Source organism: Microtus ochrogaster, chromosome 21, assembly GCF_000317375.1.
Source record: "Microtus ochrogaster isolate Prairie Vole_2 chromosome 21, MicOch1.0, whole genome shotgun sequence".
NCBI classification, from domain to species: Eukaryota; Metazoa; Chordata; class Mammalia; order Rodentia; family Cricetidae; genus Microtus; species Microtus ochrogaster.
In genome coordinates, this window is record NC_022022.1 from 31,260,665 (window position 1) to 31,281,721 (window position 21,057).

General features: G+C 41.9%; 1 protein-coding gene across 2 annotated transcripts in view; it reads left to right on the top strand.

Annotated features, from left to right (window-relative positions):
* Positions 1 to 21,057, top strand: part of Ppp3ca (protein phosphatase 3 catalytic subunit alpha) — a 294,299-nt gene that overhangs the window by 253,353 nt on the left and 19,889 nt on the right. For both annotated transcript variants that reach the window (XM_005357327.3, XM_005357328.3), the window contains exons 9-10: positions 6,915 to 7,040; positions 9,179 to 9,253. In XM_005357327.3, coding sequence (XP_005357384.1) covers positions 6,915 to 7,040; positions 9,179 to 9,253 — 201 coding nt within the window. The remainder of the gene's footprint in view (positions 1 to 6,914; positions 7,041 to 9,178; positions 9,254 to 21,057) is intronic.

The following is a 21,057-nucleotide window of genomic DNA, read 5'->3' on the forward strand; positions in this document are numbered from 1 at the left end:
TTAAGGAGACTAAGGTGTACAAATGGGCTATACATGGGGATGTGCCTCTATGTCCCTGAGACTTACTGTAGAACTTAGATCTCTGACTGTTGTTGGAAGCTGTTCATTCATTTTCCCAGCTGTGCAAAACAATCACTTAGAAACAATATTAATTACAATACTGCTTGGCTTATTAGCTAATGCATATTTTTTGCTAGCTCTTACATTTCTATTATTTTATAATTTACCACAAGGCTCATGACCTACTGTCAAGGTTCCAGCTGGAGGCTCCCATCTTTCTCCTCTGACAGCTACGTGGCTTCTCACTGAGCCTGCCTACTCTCTCTCTCTCTCTCTCTCTCTCTCTCTCTATATATATATATATATATATATATATATATATATATATATATATATATATATACATATTCCAGCCTGCCTATATTCTGTTAAGTCATTGGCTGAAAGCACCTTCTTTATTAACCAATAGAAGCAACACATATACAGAAGGACTTCCCACACCATCTGACCACATGACATTAATAATAATAAATAGCCCAGTAAGTTGCTGATTGATTTGTTTCATCACAGCAAACCTTCTGCTATGTATATATTCTGAAAATATGCTACATCCCCTTAAATATGAAGCAAAGCTGCAGTTTACAAAATTGTGATTGCATTTCAAGTAGTAGATACCATTTATAGCCAGTAAGAGTAAAGACTCCTTGGCTCACTCACTACATGGAGCTGACTAATGGCTTGCCTGTGAAGAACTCTGTCTTCCACACTGAGTCACATAGTAAGCCAGCTGAGTTTCTCATACCAACGATTGTCACTGTGGTTAAGTTAACTGGAAATTGAAGGCTTGACATCCATCTTCACAAGTGGCTTGAGCGTGCGTTTTGTACCTAAGCTTGTGGGGTATAGGGCTTGCAGAGGCATTCTCTCAGCATGTACAGTAGCCATCATGGCTTGGTAAGTTGTTCTTTGCCTAAGCCATCGATGGTATTACAAACTAGCATACATGAAAGCCATCAATCAGGACACAGAACGGAGGCCAGAAGCTGGAATTAGAGTCAGATTTAGCATGCAACAGACCATGGAATCTATTCATGTAATGCATAGGATATTATGGGAAGGGTACATACATAGAATATACATGCATATGTTTATATAATAATAAATAGAAACCGTATCTCACAAAAGTAGTCTTTAGGAGAAAATACAAACTGAAAATGCACAGTATTTCTTCCAGAATCAGAAACCCCTTGCCTACAGCATCCCACACAGGTCAAAAATTGCTGCTAGAAAATATTCTGAGCACATGGGTCTCACTCTAAGACCTTTTTCTCCAAGCCTTTTGCCTCCTGTGGAGGTAGGACTTAGCAAAAGGAACATGGTGATGCTAGGTTTTCCACCAGAGCATCTGTGGGTGGGAAAATTGGAAGGAAGTCACATCATGGATCTATTATGCATTTTTTTTTTTTTGCTATTTCAGGCTAGATTATGATGATTGTTCTTCTAGCATGCCCCCATTTGGTATCTTTCACACTTTTTTTGCTGTTCCTACCCTCTTCTCCAACTCTTTAAGATGGAAATAGATGATCAGTTACAGGTAAGGGGATAAAAGATGATAGCAAGGGTAAGAAAAAGAATACACTTCGATTTGTGATCCCCCCTACCCTACAAGATGTGTGCTGAGTGTCTGGGCATGTTGGGAGCAGCATAGCGTCACATATAGTTGATATGTATAATTGGGAGAGGTGTTTATTTTCTCAGAGAAGGGATTGTGTATTCCTCTTGAAATCTGCCTGGAATGTGCTAATGTGCTCAGCTTGTATTTTGATGAGCTGGTTACTTCTTGGTATAAAGTTTTGGAAACCTCTTGAATTGGGTTTTGCTGTCCTTGTCATTTATTCTTGCTTTGTTGGGAGCTTCTCTTAATATTGATAGAAAAAGATGTTGACAACTTGTGCAAAGTTCTTATTAAGTGAAATGTGTGTGTGTGTGTGTGTGTGTGTGTGTGTGTGTGTGTGTGTGTGTGTGTGTGTGTACATGCTGGTGGAGGTCAGAGATAGACACTGGTGTCATAGTGTGCCCTAACAACTTTAAAATCACAGAAACCTCCTTTTCTAAAGATCTGACTATGGTTCAGAGATTTGGTGTGTGGTATGGCCCAGCAATATAATGATGTGTGGACTCTCTTCCTTGAGCTTCGCTGGATGCAAGGAGCCAGTGATGCTACAGAAAGTAGTCAAGTATTTAAGGTAGAACCCCACAGTAGAGTCCTTGCCTTGTCTGCCATAATCGCAATAAGTAAATAAAGTCTAGTATCCATTTCACAAGCAGTGCTGGGCCCTTGGTTGCTGGTTTTCAATAGATGGAAACATGCCTTTGAAGATGAACTTCTTCAGGTGCAATGAAAATGATTGGATCAAGTAATTGCATAATTCTAAAATGATTTATTCTGACATCACAAGAAGAACGAGCCTCCACATGTGTAGGGTTAGTAGTCCTCTCACTGCACGGTGGTCTCTTCTGGCAGATTTTCACATCTGCAGCCACAAGAGAGAGCCATTTGTTTCCATGCTGTCTGGTCTGCTGTAAGTCACGGTAAATAACTTCAGGCCCACAAACATGTCACGGTGTCTCTGCATCCCTCTGGGACACGTGTAAGTGATGTCACGTCTTGGAAAAGTGACAGTGGTTGATAGACAGGACACTTGGTTTTTGTTTCATTTTGTTTTCTTTGTTTCTCCCAAAAATTTTTAGTAGGTGTCTCCAGTGTTTGTACAAATACAATCATCTGAATTTTGTTCACTGCACGTGTGTCTCAGATGTTTCAGAGAGAAGTACACTCTCAGGGCTCTAGATGAATTTTGTAATTGGTGACAGGCGGGGGCAGGTGTCAGGGAAGGAAGATGTGGGAGGTGGAAGATGAAATGTTAACTGAATTTTGTGAATGTCGATGTTTCAGACTTATGGGGCTATTTTCTTATGTATTGTGGATAATACATAATTATTGTGCAAAAATGTCAAAGCTTTTGAGTAACTTGTGAATGTGAGCTGCTCAGAGGGTTCTAGCACGACTATGTCATGTCACTGCAGAAAGGAATATCTATGGAATTTTAAGTTAAAATTCATAATTTTTATACAGAGAATAAGGAAATCACCGAGAACACTGATCTGTCATTGTACTTATTATGAGGGGTTTTTTTTCTAAAATTTTATTAATGCCACATAAGTCGGAAAGAGTTCATTTAAATTTTCTAGATAAACTCACATGTTCAGGGAAGGAAAGTGAGACCTAACCTAGAGGCATGAAGTGACCCTGGAATGTCTGAAGTAATTAGTGACAAAATAGTGTTGCCCAGGTGCTTGGCCTTCCAGACTTCTGTTCATCTTTAGAGAGTAATGTGTAAGGAAAACTAGTCTGTCCAAACTTTGGTCGGCATTGAATGCTTTGTGTTGCTATGGCAACTGTGTGTATATGCGAGGTAGATGGTTTGTATTTAGGCCAGAGTTGGCTTCCACTGTTTGAAAGTGTGGACGAGCACTCATTTCACCTCTGCTCACTCTCAAAGAGAAATGGTGAGAACACTTCAGTCAAACATGGTGATTTGTGATTATGTGTATAAAGGTCCAAACCGAGTGCCCCGCTAGGCCTAGTTGCTAAGTGTACTCCTATTGACATGTATCGTTCCCATCATTAATAAACAAAATAAGCGGTCGTAGCCTTCTCGGGAGGTCCTGAAGTGAGCCGTGGTGAGCTGATGTTGAAACAAATGAACCGCTTCTGCCTCGCTGCGCCACAGAACACAGCCTCTCTTTCATTCACCGGCAGGGCAGCCTTCGATGGGGAACGTGCATCCCGTTTGGCTCGAGCACGTACTTTGGCAAAAGTTGGACCATCTTTAAATATGAACACCACATCCAAAGCTAAATCAGTATCACAGCTAGGACTCGCATCCGTGCATGTATAATTTATGAAGGACAGCGGGGAATAACGGAAAGGAACGGGTTTAGTGTCAGGAAAAGCTGAGGAGAAAAGGGGGTGAGTGAGATGTGTCTGTTGTTGGTTGCATAATCTGAGCAAGTTTCTCTATTTCCCCACTGCAGTTGCTCTGTCTGCAGATAAGGGCATGTGTCCTCTCCCTCTCCATGCTCTTTCCCTCCTCCTACCCCCCTCCCCTCACACACACACACTGCTTCTCAGATTTCTTTTGAGAATCTAGTGAAATATTTCATAAAGCTTCTCCCTGTGCTCCATCCAGGGCAGTGTTGTTCTGGCAGCAACTAGGAATGGATCCCAAGACCTTCTGTGAATACCAGCATCCACAGATGTTCATGACCCATCCACAAAATGGTGCAGTGTGTCCTTAACCTACAGACATCACCCTCTATGTCCCACGTCACTCATAATAGTGAGCACGGCGGCAGTGCCCTGTGAAAAGCTGCTACGCTGAACTGATTAGGGACTGGTGGCAAGAGAAGTTCAGTATTGACGCAGTTTTCCTTTTTACCCAACCTTTGCAGGCAGGCTTGGTGGAATCCATGTGTATGGAATCCATGGTTAGCAAGGGCGAGCCCCCCTGTCTCTCTTTTCTCCTGCTAAACTACCACCTGGTGTTAATAAAACATTGTGGGAGGGGGTTAAGGAACCATTACTCTGAAAAGACAGCTTTGAACTCTGAAAGATTCTTCTTAAGATATAAAAACAAATGCAATGGTAACAAATTGTAAAAATCTTAGCATGAATCTTGTGCTCAGATAATAATGTAGGACACTAAAAATACTTTGTCCTGAAGATCAGAAGTGCGGGTACGGTAATTTGTCAAGGTGTTTTTATGGTTGTTTTGCTTTGCTTTTGGCAAATGGCGTGTTACATAAATAATAGGACAGTGCAAAAAGGCCATTTCCAGAAATATATGCAGGATTCCATATTTTCTCAGAAGAGAATTCCAGCTCCCTTCCAGTCCATGCTAACTGTACCATCTGTGTTCCTGAAGTGCCTGATTCTATGTTTTCTGGAGCCATATTAATCAACTAGGTCTATAATTCAAAGCACAAGCCTCCCTGCACACAAATACAAGTTAACTGCAAGTTGCTAAAAACATCCGCATCTTTAAAATGCAGCCTAATGCTTACAGTAGGCAAATCATAACACGAAAAGATGTGTGTTTCCTGAATCCGGGCACTCATCATGCCTACTGAAAAGACTGTGTTGGTCCTGAGTCACACTTTCAATTCCTTGGCCATCTGGCATGCATCCAGATCCATGATAAGGTGAAAAGTCTTCCGTGGAGGAGACCAAAAGGATGAGGGGCGTTGCTTGAATATTGTAGAAGGGTTGGGAGGATTTGTTTCAGCCTCTCAGATCAAGTCTGAGTAAAATGCTACAGGAGACAAGAAAACCTAAAGCCTATTTAGATACATATATGTAGTTTGACCCTTATCAATGTTCCCTGGCATCTGTATGTAAGTCCAAGCTTTTAGAATTCAAGGAAGAGACATGATCTGTCATCAAAGAGAACCAAGAAGGGCTCCACTAGATGGAGTTTGGGCTCAGACCCCGGCAAAGGGCTTGCATTTCATAGAAATCCACGACAGGAAACATTCCAGATGAGGCATCGGTTTTGGAGACATTGCTATGTTAAAGAGAGCATTGTCTCAGAGACTCTGCATTGCCTTGAAAACGCAAACCCAATGAAGGCATTTTATGGATGTTTAAAGATTTATTCTGTGATCTGTTATCACAAAGTCAGAGCATATTTCTCATATAAAGGTCAGCTTAAAATGCAAAGTAATAAAGACAACTCTCTGTATTTGACCAGTCAATGCAAATAGCTCATTTTACATTATGCTGGAGCTAGTCATGACACACTCTCAGTGCAATGCCAGCCACGTTGGGTAAGGATAATGAAAATGAACTCTTACATAGTTTGGGCAGAAATGTGAGGGCATCGTCATTAAAGGGCTGTCATTTAGGGGAAAATATCTTTGTTTTGTGTCTTTTCAGGTAGCAACAGAAAGGACAGCGAGTAGAAAAGGCAGGTGTAAATTTAACCTGAGTCTGTCCCATACGTTACTGTTGTCAAGCCATAAGCTAGAGGCCCTCCCTGAAACACGTAACTCTGCCTTCACTGAAACTATTCACCGCACCCTGCTTGCCCTGTGTCGATTGACCAGGATTGGCACGGGTGGAATTTCCAAATGCAGTAAGAAGTGAGAGTAGCCGCACTCGCGTGAGAGTCTATCTAGCCCACAAATAACGACGCAGGTACCATAGGGAGAAGCAGGCAGCTTTGCTTCTGGAGGCCTTGGCTGCCATAGCCCTTTCAGAAGTCAAGGCTAGAGTCAACACTGTGTTATTTTATATGGCATTAAATCCAAATATCTTACTGTAGTTAATAAAAATGTGGTATAATTTATGCTGATTAATGTAACTATTGTGATTGTTACCAGGGGAAAAGGTATGCTATTGTGTATGTATGTGTGTGTGTGTGTGTGTGTGTGTGTGTGTGTGTGAGAGAGAGAGAGAGAGAGAGAGAGAGAGAGAGAGGCGATTACTAAATTATGTCAGACCACCTAGCAGTGCCCCCTTTTTCTTACCGTCAGATAGTAAGACAAGAACGTTCCTGAATACAGGAGGCTCTTGATCTGATTCTTGATAATTGCTTAACTACATTGCAGAGATATTTTTCAAATGATAATGTCATTTTAAATTACTACTCACACATTGTGCACACAGTAGCTTCCTCTAAGGAGTACGGCTAAAGTTCAGAAGTCAGGAAATGCGGGCTGATGAGGCCATTTGTCCTCATGGTTTGGAACTTCATTCAAATCGTTGAATTTTCTTGGTCAACTAAAACCACGCCTTCAAAACCAGCACTGTGCGCCAGCTCTGATGTCCTCCCGTGTTGCTTTGGTTTCAGCTGCAGTGTTGAAGTACGAGAACAACGTGATGAACATCAGGCAGTTCAACTGTTCTCCCCACCCGTACTGGCTTCCGAATTTCATGGATGTCTTCACCTGGTCGCTGCCATTTGTTGGGGAGAAAGGTACGCTGTCAGGAGAAGCGAGAGCTGTGTTCTGTGTCACCAGGAACATGCAGAGAAAAATGGTGTGTTCTAACCAATAGCATTCATGGTCTGTACCGTGGGAGGAGGGCTATGAGGACATGCCCTGGCCTGGTGACCTAATGCCCTGCGTGGATTCAGGGGGAACAAGGATATTCAATTTGTGCACAGCCCCATTGTTGAGCAATAACACTTTCTGAAACAGTGGAAGTAAAGTGTTATCTGGTCTTTCCTTCTTACTCTTTGGAAATGTAGTCCCAAAGTCATGTTTTATCATCACAAATTAGGGCAGCCATGCTTTCCTTGTTCATGATTGAGTGTCACTGACTATTGCCTGTAGCATCTCGAAGGACAACAGATAAAGCAACAAACCCATAGTTCTGACAAACAGAACATTTTCTAGTATGTTATCCCAACGGTAGATATTTGCATTTAAAAAGTTACCTATTGGCTGATTTGCACAAATATTTCAGAAGTGGTTTCTTCTGTTCCTCCATTCCTCTCTTTCTACCATCTTCCCTTACTTTCTCATATCTTTTCTAATCCAAACATCAGCAAAAAAAGAAAAAAAGAAAAGAAAAGAAAAATAAATCTATCTATTGATGATTGTAGATATAGCTATATGGGGAAAAAATGAAATTTATGTCCATATATGGAGGTTTGGTTAAACTTGTTCACATTGGGTTTTATGATCTAAGTTGATGAGGACGATTGACCAGGTCCCTCCCTCGGGTACAGCTATATACATATAGATAGATATGCAAAAGCCAGGAGCCCCTGAGCTGTAGCCAGGCTTAACAGACACACTGACTCATTCCTCACGCATTTTCCCATGTGGTCCAGAAGAAGGCTGTGACAGTATATGAAGATCGTTTCCTTGTGCTCCAGATACAGTTTTAGAGAAAAGCTGCAAGACTTATGGGGGATTTTTTCAAATTTAAATACCTGATAATATTCCCACAAGGCAAGCAATGAGTTGTCAGTGAAGAAGGTTTTCCCTTACGCCCAAGTAAATCGCAGATGCCTTGTGACCGTGTCCTTCCCCTCTGTGGGACTCCATGCTCCTGCACTGATCAGTCCCAGCATGCAGACAGGCTCAGATGTTGCCTGCTGTGGATACTCAGACAGCGTGGAGCCTGACAACTACCAGGCATGACAAAACACCCTTTAGGTGGGTGCCTTCCGTTCATTGTTCAAGTTTTGACCATGCTCTTTGTAAAAGACAACAGTGGTATATTGGAAAACGTAACTCAGCTTTGATAATTGAACTCTAGATTAATGTCGGCACCACTGGCGTTTACTCATCGTGGGTCTTTGGTTCATAAAGATTATTTCTTGAAATGCTGTGTAACCTTAAAAACAGTTTCTGATGATGCGTGGGCCTCTCATGAACAGCTTGATAAAACCCAAGCAAGTGTCAAGAAACATTAAACGTGATAGCGTGCACGTTGCTGGTCTATAAACCTATTACCATCTACTTACTTTGCTAAATTCTAGTTCATCTCAAAGTATCTTTGAGACTTTTTGGAAACTAAATGTAATGATATTTCTGCCAACATATTTATTTCTGCAGATCAATATTCCCAAATCTACTTGAAATGCATTAGCTCATCCATCAGCAGTTTTTATTAAATGCAAAGCTACTCACCTATCATGAAGCTGAATTCTATAGAGGATTAGACAAATTAACAAAAGGAACCTGGCATTCACTCAGTCCCTGATGACCAGAAGTCTGTAATCTAATCTAGATCGGGCAGCATCACTGTGGAAATAAATGCAAAATTCCAAGACAGTTCTTTTCTCCCTTGTAGATTTATAGGATCCTCACATCCAGTATTTGTTTTCCCCTACTTTCTACTGACCCATATTTAATAAGTATTGGTAGGAGGTTTCATAAAGACGAAATAATAATTTAATTTTCCAAAGCGTTACTGGAATCAAACAGCAAATTTCTATTTATGATGGATAATGGCAGGTACAGATCCAGATGCTGTGGGTAAGGATGGAAGAGTAGAGATGGTTCACCTTTGGCGTGCTGTTGCATAGTAGGCTAGTGAGCAATGACAGCGCTGTAGAGATCTGACTGGACTGTCCTCCCTTTCTTCCCTATCTGGCTGCAGTCACTGAGATGCTGGTGAACGTCCTCAACATCTGCTCAGACGATGAGCTGGGGTCAGAGGAAGATGGATTTGACGGTAAGAGGTTAAGCCTTTGTGCGATGCCATTTGCCATGCTATTACTTAGGATCGCGATGCTAACCCCAGTCATAAATTTTTAAGATTGCGGTTTATGATTAAATTATAATGTTGAAAAAGAAAGCATTTTGTCTGAGGTAAGGAAATGTCAGAAATGAAACCATGAGAGAATTTTCCCATTACTTTGAAACCGTTGTTGAAATGTAAACTATTTTAATAACCGTCTTTAAGTCACTCACGTGGCTATTTGATATTCTTTCACCTCCTTAAGGAAAAGGCAACCCCTTGTTGCTGTTTTTTTATTTCTCCTATCGTTTGTCCTGATGTGTGGGCTGAACCTGTGTTTAGGTCTGGCATCTTTAACAACATCCTCTGCTTTAATACGCCATTCCCAATAGCTTCATTCATATCCTTAGCATTTTCATTTTTAAGCAATGTTGACAACATCCAACATTAATACCTTCTATATCTGAATTAATATTTAATAATGGACCCATGAGAGTTTTTTAACTTATTTTGAGATATCTCCATTGCCATCAAGAGCTGGAGGCTTTCTCTAAAGGCAGAGGCGGTCTGTCTTGTTAAAAATGAACAGAAAGGTTTCTGTGCATTCTAGGGAAATGTCTGAAATGTGTGGAATTACAGGGATGGGCTAGAGCTGGAGCACACAATAGCAAACTTTCTTCATACATACTTAAGTCCTGCCCTGGGTAGGGCACTAGGGATTCCTCAGTGTCTTGAAGTTGTCTTAGTGGAGCAGATAATGTCAATAGAATAAGACATTATGAAATAAAGAACAAAAACAAAGAGAAAAGTAGATACTTTGGTTAATTTGAATAGATAGCCATTGATTGGCTCTTTGATTATACAGAAGGCAACCATGTCCCTTTTGATAAGTTGGTATTTGGATGGTATGCTATGATGGTTTATTGGTTTTAACTCTGATAACAGTGCAAAGTACAAGATACTTATTGCTCCATGTGAAAATTAAATATGCCCTTCTACTTGGGTAAATAGTATATGTGTTGTTATATATTATATATAGATATACATAATAGACATATATAATGTAGAATTGATGTAAGTATATCTCCATTAGGCACATACTTTGTTGCTAGCATCCAGTATTTCTCTCTCATCCTCACCTGTCCTCATAAATTATCTTCAGATACCTCAGTGCAAAGTAATAGAATGGGGAGGAAAGAGGACATAGAAAGAAAAAATATATATTTTTTTAAACATCCATAGGAATTAGTTCAGCAACTATGGCTAAGTTCGTAGTTTTCCACGTGATGGCTGCAGTTGCTCCTGTTGACTTCTCTCTGAGGAGGGCTATATCTTAAAAGATAACATTTTCATAAGTGCCCCAGACTTTTGTAAATTAAGGAAGAAGACAAACCAAATGGATTCTAAAACTTAAAATAGCAGGTGTTCCATAGGTTCTTCTTCCTATAGTCCTTTTACTCATTGTAAAGGCGGCCAGTTGTACCGACTCTCTTCATCCATCATAGAGCTTGTGGCTGGGAGTCTCTAACAAAGTACGGTCCACAAAAGAAAAGTGTAAGAATTTTCTGCAGTGTTTGGTGACATTGGAGCCATCAGGACAATAATACCTAGAAGGCTAAGAACACGTGTCTTTTTTTGCTTCAGTTTGATAAATCATGGAGAGACTTACATCAGTGCTGGCCGAAGGGTGTGATGGGAGACAGGCAGCTGAGGGGGACGGCAGGGAGCCTGTCTGTCCAGAAGTGCTTTTGTCTCTCTGCTCAGCATGCTTGGTGCCTTTGAAGGAAAGGGAGAACATTTTAGAGTTTTATGGCGTGCTTTGTGGGAGGGGCATTCCAGCTTCTCTGGCTTGCCTTTGGGACTGGGGACACTGGTCTGGTGGCTTCATGAGTGGGAGCAGGGAAGGATGGGAGAAAGTCAGAAAAGCGTTGGTTTCTATTCTAGTCTTACCTACTTTCAGTTCAAAGTAATTATGACAAGTTCCATAATTTGGGGTATTTTCTTCTGAATGCAGCCATTCTCAAAATTCATAGTAAGTAGTCTTAATGCAGTAAATCAAATCTACACGTTATCCAGGGTCCTCAGCCAACGTTTATCAAGCATACTTGGTGCAGACAAAGAACACATGTTTGCAATTGCATTCTAATGCAGGCGTTCCAATAGGAAATGATCTATTGCATGGCTGTTGTGTCTGTAGCAGCCCTGTAGGACGTCACTGATGGCTGTGATTCATAGGCTGTCCCACAGGGCTTCACAGCCTCGACACTGCTGAACTGCTCCCCACGCTCCCCACCCCCACTAATGAACTGCTCACCATGCCCCCTCCCCCATCACTTATGTGGAAAGATACTTTGTGAGCCATTCTGCTTTAAAATAATTAATTTCAATCCAAATCTTGGAAGATTTTCTTTCTTTCTAAACACATACCACCACTCTACAGTTTAAGGTGAGTTCTTCCCTCAGAACAATGCAGCATTGCCCTAGTCAAGTGCAGAGAGTTGGTCTGGGGGAACCCAGCTTAACCTCGCCAGCTGGACTCAACACATAAGTCCCTAAGGTACACGTTCCTCCACTACCCCCTTTCTGTCAATCTTCGCATTAATAAATACTTCTTCCTTTTTGAACGACACTCTGCCTTAGCTTAAGTCTCTTCTGCCAGCTGCACTTACACAATCGGTGCTTTCAAAATTTCAAGCAGCATTAAAACTTTAAGAAAAGCGTGGTTTCTATTAAAAGTGCTTGGCTCCTCCAGACAATTGCTTCAAGTGTAGAGATGAGCAGAAAGAAGTCAATTATTGCTGTCTACTTCTTGGAGAAGGTAGGTGCCATTGTCTCTACTTGTCTTAGACACATCAGTCCTTGCTTAGCAAGTAGTGTTCAGTCTCCTCCTTTTATCAAATCACTATTTCTTTCCCTTGGTCAGAGTAAGGAGAGTTGGGGGTAGCACTTGGGGAAAATTCACCCTGGCTGGTTGGCGGGAGTGAAGAACCTAGTTTCCCTCACAGCACAGTGTTCTGATTTTCCAGAAGCACCTTGGGGCTGGGGAAGAGAGCTTCACTGATCCCCAGCACCCACTCAAAAGCCAGGAATCACAGTGATGTACATCTGCCGTGCCAGAGCTGGGGGGAATGGAGGGGCCTAGAGAAAGGCAGGCAGATCACTGAAGCACATTGGCCATCCATTCTAGACTAGTTGACAACTAAGCTTTAGGGTCTGTGAGAGACAGTATAAACATGGAGAGAGAGCAAGGGAAAATGAGCACTGGCTTTCGTGCGATCAGTGACATGCATGTGCACACATATGTGCACACACATTTGCACACTCCCATACACATAACTTGCCTGCAAAGAAGGACTTCGGGAGAACAAAAGGAGGAAAATTAGCTTCCACAGGGGAAGGTGCCCTCTGACTATCGATTTTGGATTGATAAGAAGCTGATTGCTTCAGGAGAATGCCCAGGTGTTTTTTTTTTTTTTTTTGTGACTTGCTTTCTCTGTGTGTCAGGTGAGAACAAAACGTTAAGTTTAGAAATTCAGACACAAAATAGATAAGGAACATCCAGCATCTCCTAACACCAGTCCAAGACCAGCAGCTCTTCCTTAAGTGTTTGGCAGTTTCAGGGTCTGTCTGTCCTGTTAGAAAGTTAAGGGTCTTAGGATCCCGAGTCTGAAACAAATACTAGTGAACGTTACCCTCTTATTTTATGGCTATAAGTATGACTGAAGTGTTAGCTCAGTTCTCACAAATGTCCTCACTGAGGGTGGAAATACACAGAGATAAAGATTTTAATGGCAAGTATGTTCAACTCTGAGTACTGACCATTTTAGACGGGCCAAACAAGGTGACTCGTGGCCATTTATTTTATCATGGCTCTGAAATGAATGGATTTCTGCAATGCTCAAAGAACAGTTTTGTGAGACACCCTGAAGCTGTTTGGATCTGTTTGGGATATAGCAGCATATATTTGAGGTTTTTTTGTTTGCTTTTTATTTACATCATCCCCAACTGTAGGGAAAGATTGCACTTCTGTTGCTCCCTTCTTTCCATATTTGAAACCTGCCTGTCATTGAGAGGTGGTCCTGGGCTCCTTCCAGGCTCCTCATGTGATTGCTGCAGACATCAAAGGGCTCAATTAAAGCACTTCCTTCAACCGCGTCTTATTTTAGGTGGGGGCTGCCGCATGATGAGTGATTCATCTAGCCCTTCTCAATCTTCTGCCCCATATCCAGTGGCAACTAAAAAGTCAGGGGTAATAATAGGAGCTTACAGCTCATGTTTCTGTCATATTAGGTTGACTTCTAAGTGTCCGCAAGGCCTTCAGCAAGGAGGGATTCCCCACACTGCCTTCCAGATCTGTCACCTCCCCTTTAAAAGTCAGTGATGACGATGCTGAGTGACAGCCGCTGACACTTAGAAGTGTCACCCTGTCATTTTAGTTGCTGCTGGTGCATAGTAAACACTTCTATTCATTTTATTATTTCAAACACAAAAAAAAATTAAGCATGATTTGTTTTAAGATTACTAGACATTTTATTGGGCGGTTGTTACTGTCTTTTGTCTTGAAGACAACCTTCGGATTACTATCCTTATTGAAACATAGGAAATAAAGAAAAATCTGTCTCTGTAAAGTCTAAAAAAAAAAAAATATATAGCTAGTAACGCAACATCCTGAAGGCAGACTAGACCATGCATCTGCCTTGTTCTCCGGAACTTCAGATGCCCAAGACCTCAGATTACCATGCTCTAAATCTCTTCCTTAGAATCAGCATGATTAGAAAGAAAGAAGGAAAAGGGAAGGAGGAAGAGAGAGAATGAAGGAAAATGAGGGAAAACATAGACATACTTTTTGTTGTCAAACAAAACAGAAAGTACTTTATAAACATTGTTCAAAAACGTTAGTGCAGCCCTTGAGAAACTGAAGCAGGACTGTGAGTTCAAGGCCAGCCTGGGCCACGTGTTGAGACCTTGTTCCTAACACACAAAAAAAAAGGTAATACAGGAGGTGGTTTCCATCTACCTGTTTCAACATAATCGTCTCTAAGAAGATAGAAGCATTTCATTGTGTGAAAAACCTTAGGTACATGAGAACACACAGAAGGTTCTGTGGTCACACCATAATTCTCTCGCATAATTTCTGCCTTACAAGGAGTCTGTTTTAAAAGGACTTCTGTTCACGTTGGCTTACAGGTTTATTTTTTTTTTATTGTTTCCTATTCGTTTTTGTTTGTTTGCTTCAGTGTTGAAAGCCGAATACAAACTGTCTGCCGTTATCATGAAAAGGTTGGAAAACTGCTGCCAAGGAGTGTCTTCTAAGACCCTAATTCATATGTACTGTGTTCCTTTTCCTTCTCACTTCTGATTTTGGATGATAAAACGAGTCTGCTTTCAATTTAGGCTTCTTTTTCACCCAGACATTTCAGACAAGAAAGAAACCCAAGTCGGTGACTCTCATTTGGTAGTCAATCCTCATTTCTGAAGAAGATTCATTTTAAATATGGAGTCATAAATGATCCTGAGGAGGGGGCAAGACTCCCAGAAATGAGAGATTTTTTACCCCCACGGCTTCTTTTTGGTTTATTACCTCAGTGGAGAGAGCTAGGATGGCAGCGAGCACCAGAATGCTAGCGACAGATTTGTGAGTGAGGCGCATTCGTTCATTTGGGATTTTGCTTTTAGGTTTTGAAGTCATAGACTCTGAGATCACTTTTTTTTTCCTTAAATACAAATTATGTTTGAGACTGTGATATTTGATAAGCCTCACTAACAAGAAAATGTTCTGGAGGTGAAACTGAGATTCTGTAGCGTAGGAACAGAAAGGGAGAATAATGAAAGGAACATATTAGAAGCCAAGTGTAGTTCCAGGCTGCCCTGGAAAGACAATATCACATTAGAATTTCTGTCTCTGCCTTCAGCTAAGGAGAAAGCCACATGGGAGAACCCCTGTCCTTATCCACATGTCTTTCTATCCAAATGCTAACCACAAGCAAGTCGTCAACCATGTGAGCTGACCAGATTTCCCCAGGCTTCTGTGAAACCATTCAACTGTGTGCAAAATGTTCTGCCTTTGAATTACCAGGCAATCCTTTATATGGAATATCACAGATCCCACAGTGACTCCCTACTTATCTCATCTTGCTTTAAAATGTCAAACACGGAACTTTGCAAAGTGTAAAGCTAGGATCTGTAAAGCCTACCGTGGCATCTTGGTGGCCCCTGGGGTAGCCCTGAAAGGGTTTAAGGGTTTAGCTGTATGAATTTCTACAAGAATTGTACTTAGTCCCATGACAGATACTTAACCTACCACCCATGACACCCTTTTGACACACGTCACGCTCATGGAAAAGTACATGGGGACTCTAAGTATGCAGGTTTTACCTCCAGAGGCAAGGGATCATTTTCAGCAAGTATTGACAGTATCTAAATGTAATTTTTTTTTAATTTAAAAATCCAAAGGGGTGAATCATTTAAGGATGAAAATTCCACTCTTGATGTCTCCTCTGCTTCTTGCTGAAGAACTGCCCACTCAGAAGTGTTCTCGTGTCTCAGAGTATTGTTTCCAAGCCAACCGTTTTTGAATGCAGCATTTTGGTGTGCAATATAGGGAGGAAAATTGTATACCCTGCAGTAATTGATGGTTTAAGGGGGAACAGGAAATAGTTGTTAATTGTTTATTGTATTTGTTTTTCAGTGCTGGGAGACACATGGCTTTGTGTGTATAGGCATCAGGTATTCTCCCCCACAATATACCAAATCTTTATGCAGAAATATAAAACAGATAGAGAAGCACAATGAGCTCCCCGGGGTGGCTGTGTGGTCCTCCTGGCTATACTCAAGCGTAACCTGAAAAGAAGTTAGCATAACAGCGGCCCGGTTCTGGGGCCTGAAATCACGCATGGACGTAAATAAAGGATGGACAAGGGTATCATTTAGGAACGTGGGAAATTATCTCGATTGAAGTGGTTAGATCTGAACAAAGGTCAGATACAATCTAAAGGACACTGTTCCAAAGCACTTCTAAGCATTTCCAACTGTTCTCAGTTCTGTTGAATTCGCAGAACTGAGGTTAAGAAGCAGTGGGAACAAAAGCTAACTGTGCTGCAGACCTAGGCACTGAGGGGAAAACGAGTCAGTTTGAGGAGGACGGCTTCTCTCACGTCCATGTTTGAGTAAAACTGGCACACGTGACTCAACGTGCCCACCAGGGTTTGGGAAAATAAGCCTTTATATCTGGGCTGATTACAGATTCTTTTTTTTTTTAATTATTACTTAAAAGTTTATTTTTTTATTTTACATACCAACCACAGTTCCGCCTCCCTCCCGGGACTCTTCCTGTTTCCCCGCTCCATCTTACCCTTTCTGATGACAGACTCTTAATGGCAAATCCATTGTGAGTGAACTTGGTCTCCAGAATTGCTTATACACACACATACAGTGAGGGCTGGTCCTTAAAACTGATAACTGCTGGAGGAACCTGGACAAAAGCAGGTCAATGAGAGGGCGAGGGAGCAGCCTGGACACAGATGGTAGAAGGCGTTTTCCTACAAGGCTGCAGATGGGATGGGAGTCACGATTCTGGCCAGAAAATGAAATCTCAAGACAGTAACTTTGACAATCAGACACCAGACTATAGCGCGAGAAGGGCTCTGAGGAAGTGTTTGAAGGGAGCAAAAGGAAGGAAGAAATGTTATATTATAATGTCAAAAGCAAAAAGAAGCAGATAGGTTGCTGTAATTATGACAGAACCAAAAAGGAAAAAAAAAAAAAAGGAAGGCAGTCATTGGAAACAAATAAAATTAAATGAAGTATGGAATATCTCAACTTTAATATTGCATTATGTATTTGTCTTTATATATTCTGTAACTGGATGAATAACTGCAGAGGTTGAAGCTGTTGTCATGAGTCCAGAGTAAATGAAACATTCCCCTCAGAGAATGTATTTGATCTCTAATACACATTTAATGGCTATACTTTAAAAATTATATAAATACTCTGAATTGCATAGTTTTATTTTTTGTGAGATTGTGCTCTCTTATGAGAACTCCATTTTGTTCTTTCATCTTTAGCTTCGGAGAAGCTGGTCTCCCATTTTTTCCAAACTCTGGAATTAGAAATCTTGCTTGTGTTTGGGCAGTGCATGTTTTGGTGCGGTCCACCTTGTTCTGGGGACTTACAGGGCTCATTCTCCTCTGGTTCCCTCAATCTGGAGTCCATCCTTGAGTCTGGTTGGCTTCAAAACACAGACCAGGCCCCATCTCAGCGCTGCCTGATAGTCGCCAGGATCACATGATCAGACTTATTACACAAAGAAGATGCCAGGGTTGAAAGAACAGAGCTCAAGCGTTTTCTTCCTTATAGCTAACCCATTTGAGCCCTTCCCATTCACCAAGGCTCTGAGCTAAGTGCCTCGGCAGGTTGTTCTGTACCTGCATCCTTGCTTGCTGGAGGCTGGCTGTATGGACATGCTGCTTATTTAATTCTCCCACAGACCTCTGAAGTAAACCAACAGCATGCTACTATACAGAACGCCAGCCGCATTGTGTCTTTGCAGCTGGTGGCTTTGAGCAAATAACTACTTTGTATGTGTCCCCTTCAAATGGAAAGGAACAGAACCACTTCCATGTAATAGTTCTGAGTGTTACATGGATGGCGCAAGCAGGGCTTGTAGAACACTAGCGTATAGATCATGAGAAGAGGCACAGTGAGGCTTCCTAAGTCACCCAGAATAGAAACGTGGTCAGCGTTGAAGCAAGGCTCCAGCCAGGTCGTTTATTCTCGGGCACACGATCTTTACCCCTGTGCTGCTCCGGCTCTCGCGCATGCCAGTTCATTTAAAGGAATGGCTGAGTCAGTTACCGGATCATCTGAAGTTTCACAGTCGGGTCACTGGCTCCAGCACAGCGCTCCCGAACGTTTGCGGTGCCGGCCTTAAGACTCTCTGAGTCGCTGCTGTGCACTGACAGCAGCTCAAACCCAGTGCTCATTTTCCCTGCTGGTTTTTTGAGGGAGAGTCGGGGGCAAGCAAAGCCTTCCTGCACACATGTTCTCTTTCCTGACCAGACTCCTGGCCTGTGCTGTGAGCCTGCAGATGTTGAAATAGGCTTGTTTCAGATAAGCTCAGCGCATGCCACTGTGCCTGGATCATTCACTGGACAGCGGTGAAGCTGCATTTCCTTGCCCCTACGTAGGACATGTATGTTGTCATACGACCCTCAACTTTCTATCTACACTGTAATGTATGTGACAAACCTAGCACTTTACTGTTTGCCCACTCTCCACATACAAATAGTGAGCATTCAGAGGAGAAATCTTAATACTACATGTATCAATCCCTCAGATGTTGAAATGTGTTCTAGGCCATATGCTTTCTCATAGTACTCCGCACGGGCTTGAATTTGCTATCCTCTTGCTCTGACAGACAAACACTGTGGCCAATAGCAACTTGAACAGGAAATGGTTTATTTGGCTTACACAGCCCACCACTGAAGGAGGTCAGGGCCAGAATTCAAGTTAGAAACCTGGAGGCAGGAACCAGAGAAAAGCTGTTTACTGGAGCTCTCCTCTCCCCTCCCCTCCCTTTGCCTCCCTTTCCTCCTTCCCTCCCTCTTCCCCCCCCCCTCACCAACTTTCTTACTCAACCCAGGACAACACACCTAGGAATAGCACTGCCACACTGGGGCTGGGCCTTCCCATGTCAATAAACACCAATGGCAGTTCCTCAAAGACATGTCTACGGGACAGTTTGACCTGAACCATCCTTCAGTTGAAACTATGTCTTCCAAGTTTGTGTCAGATGATAATAAAGACTTACCAGGGCAGCATGCATGCCTAATCAGGCTCATACTAAAGGACTATTAAAGCCATTGCTTCTTCACCTATAGCCCTGGTTCCTTGAGAGATGCCTATCCATGCTAAGTGTTTCATTCTTAGAAAATAAGCCTACTTATTAACTTGACATTTGTTTTTGATCTTCTGTTAGTGGTTTAAGAAATTGATGTTCGGTTTGGTTTTGATTTGTTTGTATTGACAAAGGGGTTGCCCCAAGCAGATCTGGGCCGGCTCTCGGTTTCTCTGTTGATAAACAGGGAACTTAAATGTCCTTGGTAAGGCATGCATGGGTTATGTGGCCATTCCTTAAAAATTTTATAGAAGATCTCTAAAATCTTGAATTTTCGCCCCAGTGAGAATAGCAAGCATGGTCCATTTCTTTGATTCTGTGCATTAGTCGCTACACTGATTGAAAACACCATCTCAGTAAACAGAGACATGCAGAACTGCAGAATCAAATTAGCGTTTGTAAGTGAAATTCTTTTCACTAAGTAGGAAATGACCAGCTGGTGACAGTACAGGCACTTAGGTCCTCTTTAGGGCTTCCTATGCAAAGAATTCACTTACGTTTTGTGGTCAGACAGGTGGACAGGAAAGGTCTTGTCACCTGTCCTTCCTTAAAAGCTCTTATGCACTAGAGGGTTTTTGTGGGTTTTTTATTTATATTTTAGAAGATATTCTGGGCCTTTCAGAAGGGGATATTAGAGTAGCTTTATGCCAAGTATCACACCACTGTCACCTGTCACCTGGCAAGATTTTCAATAAGTCCCAGAACTTACAGAAAGGTACAGAGCAGGCAGTGGGCTCCAGCTGTGGTGTCACACAGTAGAGTTTAAATACAAAGGAGAAACCCAGTCTATGCTTGGGAGAACCTAGCTGTCTTAAGAATTGGTTCAGCAAGCACTGACCCTGCCTGGATGGTTGCAGTACAGATCGCGAACTATGTCTTTTCAGGAGAGAACTTCCAATAGCAGTCACTTCCGAAACAGAGAGTTAGCTAGTTGTCGCTAGAACAGTCTGCAGGCTGGGTTATGAGGTCTGCCTGCATCACCAAAGACATTTTAGGAGACTTTAAAGGGACTCCCATCTTCACATCCTCGGTCCAAAAAGCAATCAGCCGTAGTTCAGGCCTGAAGTAGCCTCTTTCTCGATTGCCTTTTTCCATTCTCACGACTGTGGTCTCCCTGGGCCCAGTCACTGGGAAGATTAAAGAAATCTCTTGACTCAAAACAAGGTCACTGCCTTCCTGGCCCTGTCATTCAGAGATCAGTTCCTATAAAATGTATTTCGATGCATATTTAACATTCATAAGCATCATGTGTTTGTGCTCTTTGGCTGAATTATGAAGTAATTATAGTTGTGACAGATACTCTGAAAGAATTTTTGAACATTTAGGACCTACTGTCTCAGAAAATTTAAAACACACACACACGCACAGTCTATAATGCACTAAAAATTAAGTAAATTGAATGGAAATGCTATTTCAAAGATTGAAAGGAATAGGGTGCATAAATACCTATGAAGTTCTTGTTCATGGATTTTTCTTTAAATGTATGACAGTGGTAATTAAATTGCTACCATAAAACATGCCACTGGCAACAGTGATATAGCCATGCCATTTTAAAGTGATTATGTTTATAGCATTATGGTTTTCATAACTCTTTAACCTTGGAGGGGAGAATGGGGGTCAGTGGGTGGTAGTGTTTGGGGGCTGCGGCATTGAAGCACTTCCAACAGAAGAAGGACAGTTGCACAGCACTGTGGTTCCCTCCCAAAGGCCAGGGTCCTGGGTCACAGTTGTCTAGGAAAATGTGCTGAAACAAGGGGATATTGACATCACTTTAGAAAGCACGGCAGTCCTTTCTAATGCAGCAGCTCTCGTTGACTGCTCTTAAGCTGGGTCAAGAATGAAAAGACAAGGAAGACAAGGCTTAGTGAAAGCTTACCACAAATTTGGAGCATGTATTCTCCCA